Genomic DNA, 9,096 nt, shown 5'->3' with positions numbered 1-9,096 from the left:
CATATGGTTATTATTATTTTGTCTGGATACATTTTTAAGCATTGATTTTAATCTTCATCTTTGCATTGTTTTCACAAATCATGTGCACACAACTATGAAACATGTTTCGATATATACTATTTCAATATTTACTATTTCAGTATTTAGTATTTCAATATTTACTATTTTAATATTTACTATGTGAATATTTACTATATGAATATTTACTATGTGATTTTTATATAATCTTCATTCACGCTGTGGGTATAATGAATGTAGAAAGCGTATACAGTAGTTTTTTTTTGCTTTCTGAGTAGTTATGCTTAGCTAGTGAGTGAATGTTTTGATGATTTCGTTTTTATGTTTTTACATGGCCGAGCAAATGTCATAATCAAGTATGCCATGTTATAAAATGGAATCATAGTTCCATTCATGTATGTATTAAGTGAACTTAGAACTGATATATATATCTCTATAGCACATGAGAAGAGTGCTATTGTGAAATCACAGTTTGGTCAACCTAGACGCAAACGTCATCAATAAGCATCCGTGTGGTGTTTATAGACAGTATGTCAGCATAACTCAGCATCCTCTTTTGTTCGGAGCTGTAGGCTGTCACGTAAGCCGTGAGAATCTTTGGAACGAGGTCATGTGTGTGTAAGTGATAAGTCTTGTTGTGATGCAAGTATGAAAGCTTTGGTAGAGATCAAAATGGGAAGCCACCCTGTGTAGACCATTTATTATTCTGTTGTACAAAACCTTTCCAGAATACATAGAAAACCCATTATGGAGTTTGTCTAAATCCTGCAGGAGAACTTTACTACTCTCAAGACTATAACCTCATTGCACAGCCATGAAGAATTGTGAAGATGCATACTTTTCCCTGACTGCGTGTAAACTCAGTCCACACAACCAATGAGAGATGAAGGATACTCTGGCGGAGTACCTTTACATATATACCAAGCCTCGACAACCTGCGAAGAGTGGTGACCGAAGTGCTCTGGGAAATGGAGTTTGAGTCTCAGCTTTTTTGCGATTTGCTGAAATCATACCCCTCAAGAATGCAGGCAGATGGAGGCCACACAAAATATTAAATACTCAGAGAGAAACTTAAATAAATACCTGCTCTGAATTTTGTTTTTGTCCATATCAATTTTAGTTTATGCGCTAGGGGGGCTCTCTAATTTCGAAGCACCCTGTAGTGAGAAAAGTGATGGACTCCTAAGAAGGCAGGATGCAACCTGGAGGACTCCTAAGAAGGCAGGATGCAACCTGGAACCCCACACTATAAAAACCACCCAGTCAAATAGGATGACTATAATAGACCAAAAAAATAATAATAATACAGTTAAGGGAAACCTCACCCACCTGGCAGTCTGCACTTCACTCTGCCTTCCAGCCCAGGTACCAGATGAGATGGTTGGCTGAGGTGGCCAGTAAATATAGTTTCAGGTCTGTATGTTAGGAAAAATGCAAAATAACTTAAAATTTTATATTTGTTCCTACACATTATACAAACCTTCATTCTTTACATAGGAAACTTGCCCATTTTTAGGAGGAATGTATGTACTCTCGAACTGACGGGTAGGGGCTTGCCCAACCCGGGAATGTCATCTTCCTGGTCTGGTAGGAGCAAAGGCTAGATGACCCCACACCTCTAGCCTGCTGCACATATGAGATGTAGCAGCTGCAAGACTTCAGTGCCATTAAGCAATGGGTTTGCAAAGCAATTGCTTAATGAGGCAGAAGAACCTTAATAGTTGGAGACAATAGAACAGCTAGTATGTACCAGTGGGTTACCTTTATGTCTGTCCTTTCCCCTTGCCAATGGAGGAGGGGGACTTGTGTCCAATGAAAGCAACAAAAAACAAAAGGACTGGAGCTCATCCACATAGCTTATCTCCCGTAGGGGATTTAGTGCTGTCAGTGCACCTCGTGTGGTGCACTGTAGGCATTACTTGGGTCCTTTGCAGCATCCCATCAGCCCATAGAAAACCCCCTTTCCTGTTACACCTTGAAAATCTTTTTACTCTCAATTTTCCTTTCAGCACTGGATGACCTCATAGGTCCCAGTGCTTGGCCTTTGTCATAAATTTTATATTCTATTCCATATAGCTTATCGGCACTTCCTGTCTGCCCAGCACATATGAAACCTAGCAACCAGACTCTCTGCCCTAAAAGAGAAGAAGGAAAGAAAAAGGAGGGAGAACCAGTCACTGACACAACTCTCTCTGTAACTGAATGCCTTAGACTAGATGCTACCTGTCCCAAAAGGGGAGCTGGGCTAGCTCACCACCTTGTTGAGCAACCAACACAGGACCGAAGGAAAACCTGTCCAAGGACTTGTGGGCAATGTCATGCAGGTAAAAAGAGGTAAAGGTGGTCTGTCGTGATCACACCCCTCAACAGGTTCTGGAATGCCAAGGAAGAGTCAATGCCCCTGACTTCATGAACTCTCGCCTGGACTGTACACTCACCTTCCTCACTGGATGAGTACTTTACAAATAAGTGTAGTAATGTTTCGTAGCCTATCAGAGAATTAAAAACTCTTGGATTAATTGATATTTATCTCTATCACTTGCGCTCAAAAGTCAGGGATATTTTTCATATATTCACAGTTTATTTATTGATTGTGCATATTTAACAGTAAAGTATTGCATATCTGAATAACAATCAACATTCAAATAGTCTTAATTTCTATGTGAGATTGTGTAGAGGAGGTTGTGCTTAATCAACTGAAAAACAACTGAACACTTGCTCTTCTTGCATACAACGACTTGGTCGTCATAAATCTGGTAGTGTAGAAACTTGTGGAAATCGAGGATTTTGAAACTCATTCAACTTTCATATATCTTAAATAATCATGAAAATTTGACATAACATTCCTTGAATTTCAGGAGCTACTCAGAGAACCTGACAGATAAGACTACAGTACAGTATATTACTTCTGTTATTATTATTCAGAAGATGAACCCTATTCATATGGAACAATCCCACAGGGGACATTGACTTCAAATTCAAGCTTCCAAAGAATATGGTGTTCATGTGAAAGAATAGCAGAAGGTAATGGGAATTCAGAAAGAAGAGCTCAGTTTTCCATTGTTTCTCGGCCTACGTCGCACTTCAGGAACTGCCTGTACGTATATTTGAGCTTTGGATACTCAGCATGTAAAGTTAAATAACATTTGATGTGGGAAGAATGTCCCAAGGTTCACCAATAATGTCATAATCAGCTGGAACAAAAGCTTTTCTGGTCATCTGTGATGGCATAGAAATTAGACAGCCAACTTCCTCTCAAAAACCAATAAATTAAATTTAAAGCAGATTATTTGTCTTCTTTAAGAATAGCCTATCCCATTGCTAGCACATGCAACACAAACAGGTTGTCCCAGGCAACCATGTGCATGCAGTCCTGAAACCAAGCACATGCCGACTCATCCAGGTGAGCCCATCAGCTCACAGTTGGATGAGGTGGGAGCAGACTTCTCATCTAATGGGGGAAGGCGTGGATGTACCAGCCCTGCCAGAGGTATGACAATTGCTAGCCCCCACTCCTTTGAGAAGGCCAAGTGCTTGTAAGGAGTTCACCTGGACTTCTTGTGCAAGGCCCTTGTCTGGGGACAAAAAACTCAGTGATGACAAGGAAGGATGAATAGTGTTCATTTTTTTCCTCTTGAGTCTTGTTAGTTTTCCATACCAAAGGCAAAGTCAAGGCCAGAACTGAAGACAAAACACCATTGGAAGGGAGAGCTAACTACAGCAGGAGCAGCCCTCCTTTGCAGCAGGTGAAAAGGTCGGGGCAGCTGCAGATATAAGAACCCTAAAAGAGTTCAGAGGTCTGGTTAAACAAATCATTTATAACTAGCTAACTAACAGCAGCAGACACCACAGGAGAGGAAAGTGCAGGAGACAGCTGCTTCTACTCAGGAAGGTTGTCAACAATGCTGCTAGAGATGGACTAGAAGAGTTGTTAAGTGTAACCCATACTTTCACAGTTCCTCTAAAAACATAAATTTTAGTACCTGGAGTATCAGTAAGAGGGTGAGGCAGCTACTGTTAGTGCATCATTTCCAACAATTAAGTTGTCCTTCGAGGAGAGGGCAGGGCTGGACTTCTCTACTCAAGTGCTAGCCCTCCAAGAAAAGGTAGCACTACTAGCAGGCAGGCATATGGGAATGGAATATGGCATGAGAAAAAAGCTGGAAGGATCCGAGGATGTATTCCCCAATGAAGAAGTTGGCAAATGTAACCCATCTTTTTGTCTCTCTAGCCAAACTTCTCCCACTGTGGGGAAGACTAACCAGCACACTTCTTGCACTGGAAACAATGAATACAAGCCTTCTCCTTACAAAAAGAACATATGTGGTGATCTACTATTATGGTAGACGAATGCCTCATGGATGCCTAAGCCCCTTACAAGTGTCAGTAAAATTGTTTTCCTATTCAACATCCATACAGTGGGAAGACACGCAGTGAAGCATCTCTGCTTTTCTTGGTAGCCAAAGGAAAAGTGATGGAAGACAAGTGCGGATATGTCCCTGAAACTTCCCCCCTCCCACCATAACCACCAGTTACTACCTTCTTACCCGGTTCAACAACAACTCCAGCTTGCTCTGAAGGATACCCTTACATATAAGCTATTGTCTGCATTTCTAAAGGAACAAATTCACCACTGTTATGCATTGATTCTGAAAAAGAAGTTAATGCAAGATTTTCAATACAATACTCTGGTTTTCTAAAACAAATACACAAACTGAATAAAAAAAATGTCATGGAAAGTAAAATGCAGCTAATGTTCATATTTTATTTATTATACAGAGTAAACACAGGGCAGATTTGTACAGTACCACAATCAGGTTTTTAAAAGGAGCAAAAAGTTATCTAAAACTATTACTCTTTTGTCATTACTAAATATCATTACACAATAATACATTATACAAAAATGGTGAAGTTTTTTACACAGATTACGAAAAGTGAACACAAACAAAATATCATCTTACTGGACGTTACGATACACATTCACCATTGTGCTTTACTGAAGGAATCAATAATTTAATCTCTCTTGTGCTCTGATTCACAACACGACACAAATTATCCATTGTGCTAAAAAGGAAGACTTGACATCTCTATTGTCTGGTTTCTTTCCTGCACTGTGAATTGTAGTAACCTATCAAGCATTCCTTGAGTAGGGTAAATACCTTAATTATTTCAATACAATACTCTTTAGTCTGAGAGAGAATGTAGCTGCTTAAGTCCAAAATGGCTGCCATTTTCAGTCATGAGTTTTGAAAATTAAAATAGCTGCACAAGATTTAACACTACTGCACTATATTGTCTACAAGCTGATTATACACCTTGTCTTTTTTTTTTCTCAGTGCAGTCAACATACTGTACCACACATCCAGCCAGAATGCCTTAGACCAAACACAAGCCTTAAGCTGGAACTTGGAAAGGCATCCAATATGGATCATGTCTTGGATCCTATGATTACATATGTGGCAAAACCAAGATAAAATGATGCTATGTACGACAACAGTTAATAGATCTTTGGTTCATTTCTATTATTCCAGACTGCCACTTGACTCTCAGATAAACAAAAATACAGGAAACATTATGCACGTTTAAAACTAGAAAAGTGGCGATAAGCATAGCACAGAATGGAGACTTGCAGAGTGGACAAATACTGATATCTTTGGTTCTGACAATCCCCATGTGGTCAGCTTCTCTATGGACAAGTCACAATCCAGGATTTAGAACAGGATACAACTTCATATGCCTCAAATACTGTCATTCCTAAGAAATATTTAAAAGTCCCTATTGCACCTGATCAACATTCATATTGTGCCAATCAGGGAGGGGGAAATGCAAGATTGCAACTTCCTTGTCCTGAAGTGTCGTTGACCCAAAGGTAAGCAAAACAATGATTCACAGCAGAAAGAAACCAAGACATTGCAACACAAATTGATTGACAACTGCACAAGTAGGGGGAAAGTGCTAGAAAAAAAATAACTATTAAAAAAGAGAGAAGCAGGTGGTGAGCCAGGGCAGGGTTTGTCAATCATAATGGTCAAGCTGGTTTGATACCTGAGGTTTGTGCGAACACCGCTATACCCTTCACTCATAATGCCACACTGCTATAAACAGCAGAAGCCATCAGTTACAAAACATGAGAAAATACACGTCACTGATACTTCGGACACTGATGACACAATAATATAATGAATACATTTGTCATTTAAGATGAGCATTAATGAAAAGAGCTCACATATTACTGCACAGACTGATCACATTGCTACTGGGAAATGCACATTCACAAAGAGTTATCACCTTGGGCATATGGAGAAAATGATTGTGCTGTCCATCTTCACTAAAAACACTTTGATTTTCAAGAGTTTGGTGCAAACTTACAAATATTGTACAGGGATAAGGGATAATTAACCTACAAAAATGTACTGACCTAAAAAAGGAGGTATATTGAAGAACCCACACATTTTTTTTTTGTAAAAGTAAACTTAGTAAATGACAGTATGTAAACAAATTTTCTAGCCATGTTAAACCTTGTCAAATTTAAAATAAATGATTGTCTTGGCTACAACTGATTCTATTTCACAATTATATGAATATAATAGCATAAAATTATTCAATATTACTATTATAAGATATAAATAAAAAACCAATCTAGACAAAATCATACCCTTTGTGACTTAGAAACTATATGTGACCTTAAGAGTGGGGTTCTGCATCATACAAAAATCTACTTAACACCAAAAACATTTTCATTACAATGCCTTGAGGGAGGAATATGTTCCGACATTGCACCATGTATAAAATAACTTTTGAGTTTAGAAATATCAAGTGCATATGGTGCACAATTGAAATTTCAAAAATTAAAAAGATCTTAGTTGAAGTAATAAATGAGATTCTATAGCTAATATCAATAGGGCTATCAGAAGTTGAGATTCATTACTGGTTATCTTAGAAGTGTAAACATACACTGTACAAGTATAGATTATAAGAGTCACACTTGTCAAATGTTTCGTTGAATACATTAAAAAATGCACAATTCATTTCATAAATATTATATGAAATGGGCCATGCCTACTCAACATAACAAATCATGGTAGTTCAATGACTCAGAAATGGCCTACAATAGTTGAAACTGAAGTTTCTAGTGTTCAGAAAATCACTAAAAGGCCCTTATTACAAAACAGTAGAGGAAAAATGGTAACAACAGCACAGAGTTCATGTGTTGGTCAGGTTGGTGTGGGTGGCAACACACCACCTTCCAGCCCAAGCCATCTAATGTACACTGGATGCCACACAACTCCAATTACTTCATTCACATACTCAAAGTCTAGCACACAAAACAATCACACACCTACCAACGTTGTGCCACCATTTATTTACGTTGAAGTGGTAACCACTGACAGAGCCTGACTATGGGACATCTCCGGTGAATTCTTCACGAATATTATTGAACAATTTTGGATGAATCCCACATACAATGCAACAGCTGGCTGCCAAAACAGAAATCTTTGTCCAAAAGTGTCACACCAACTGGATTTCTGCCAGTACGACATGAACAGACACTTTATGGTTATTTCTAACAAGAGATGGTCAAGGGCTGGGAACTGAGTCTTTTGTATATAATTATAGTCGCAAAGACCAACATAGTCTCTAATGAGCAATTGATAACAGCTTTGTCATGTTATTTGATGAATGCACATATCAGGTCCTCAATATGGTGCAAAGCGATTGTAACTTCCTCTGTAGACCGCCTAAAAAAAAATAGATACTAGTTAGAAGATGAATGACTTCATTCATGAAAAAAATTGCAAAGTAAACATGCAAAATTTGGCTTTAACCAACATATAGATAAAAAACTGTTAAATAAGATAAAAGTTATACAATTAAACATGAAATAAATTCAACAGTACAGCACAAAAAAAGAAATAGCTAAGAATCAATGCAAAATACTAGACTTAAAAAAACTGACAGTAAAAGAACTGCCAAAGTATTAATTCTATGAGATGCTTGTCATCTAAACCTGAAAAAAATCAAAAGATTCCCAGTGGTCTGACTAATCTTTCTCCTAGACCATCTCTGAAGGGACTCATGTTGGGTAGCCATAAACTAACAGCACTGAAGCTTACGTCGTGACCTTGATCACTACAAAGCCTCCACCATTCTGTTGAAATTTTTCTGCTAAAACTTCAATCTACTGCTACTGATAGCCAAGGAAGAAGGTGCATTAGTCATTTCTATCTTATATATCTATTACTGCTCAAGCTTTATAAAAACGTAAGTGCTTTTCCACAAGATACTCCTGGTTCTTGGCCAACAAGGGCACAACGACTAAAATCTACCTTTCATATTCTTCTTCTGTCCTGATAAATCCATAGCTAACTTGCCTACTGCCTTAACTTCTAATGATAGTAAATTCTCAAAACTATTCTCTCATTAGTAGAGACCCCTGAGGACATCCTACCCAACTTAGTGATGTTTGGTTCTCTGTGTGACTGGAGAATCATTTGTACTTGATTTCTAGGGCATAAAGCTTTGTCAACCAAATTTCCTGCTTACTGGTTTATGTCTCCTTTTTCCAATTTTTTGTGAGTTTTTATCTAATCATCTAATTGTTTTTGCCAATTTAACAGCTTCTGTTCCTTTTCCCATATTTAACATCCCTGCATTCTCTCTTGTTCACCTTATTTCTCAATTCCTTGTCTCTCCCTTTGGTTAATTTACTACCCTCTAGGTCGAATATATCTAGCTAGAAAGTCATAGCACGCTGATTTTGGTAAAATATCTTCATTCCTACTGCAGAGCAGCTCTTTATTAAAATCATCTTCCCAACTAAACGGATATTTAGCTATCCATTAGTAAGGTTATTTTCAAGGAAATAAATGCCAATTTCTTCTTTAAAAAAATAAACCTTTCCTCCCCATTTCCTGGGTTCACAAGCCTCTATCCTTATTTGAACAAAACTTCCACTTCATACTAAGTATAGAAGGTGAGAACTGACAAATGTCGTCTAAGCCTGGCCTAACAAAATCACATTCAATATTTGTATATGTCACCAGTTACATATCAAACATTCCAAGGCAATAGTTTCTA

At 38.0% G+C, this 9,096-nt stretch overlaps 1 protein-coding gene across 40 annotated transcripts in view; it reads right to left on the bottom strand.

The window, feature by feature from the left end:
* Positions 1–4,769: 4,769 nt before the first annotated feature.
* LOC136843719 (RNA binding protein fox-1 homolog 1-like) overlaps positions 4,770–9,096 on the bottom strand; it is a 483,433-nt gene continuing 479,106 nt past the window's right edge. For all 40 annotated transcript variants that reach the window (XM_067112321.1, XM_067112335.1, XM_067112334.1 and 37 more), the window contains one exon: positions 4,770–7,757. In XM_067112321.1, the coding sequence (XP_066968422.1) occupies positions 7,716–7,757 (42 nt within the window). In that variant the 3' untranslated portion in view covers positions 4,770–7,715. The remainder of the gene's footprint in view (positions 7,758–9,096) is intronic.

The sequence above is a fragment of the Macrobrachium rosenbergii genome, chromosome 12 (genome assembly GCF_040412425.1).
Source record: "Macrobrachium rosenbergii isolate ZJJX-2024 chromosome 12, ASM4041242v1, whole genome shotgun sequence".
NCBI classification, from domain to species: Eukaryota; Metazoa; Arthropoda; class Malacostraca; order Decapoda; family Palaemonidae; genus Macrobrachium; species Macrobrachium rosenbergii.
Note: the sequence above shows the minus strand (reverse complement) of the source record. Positions and strands in the feature narration are given on the sequence as shown.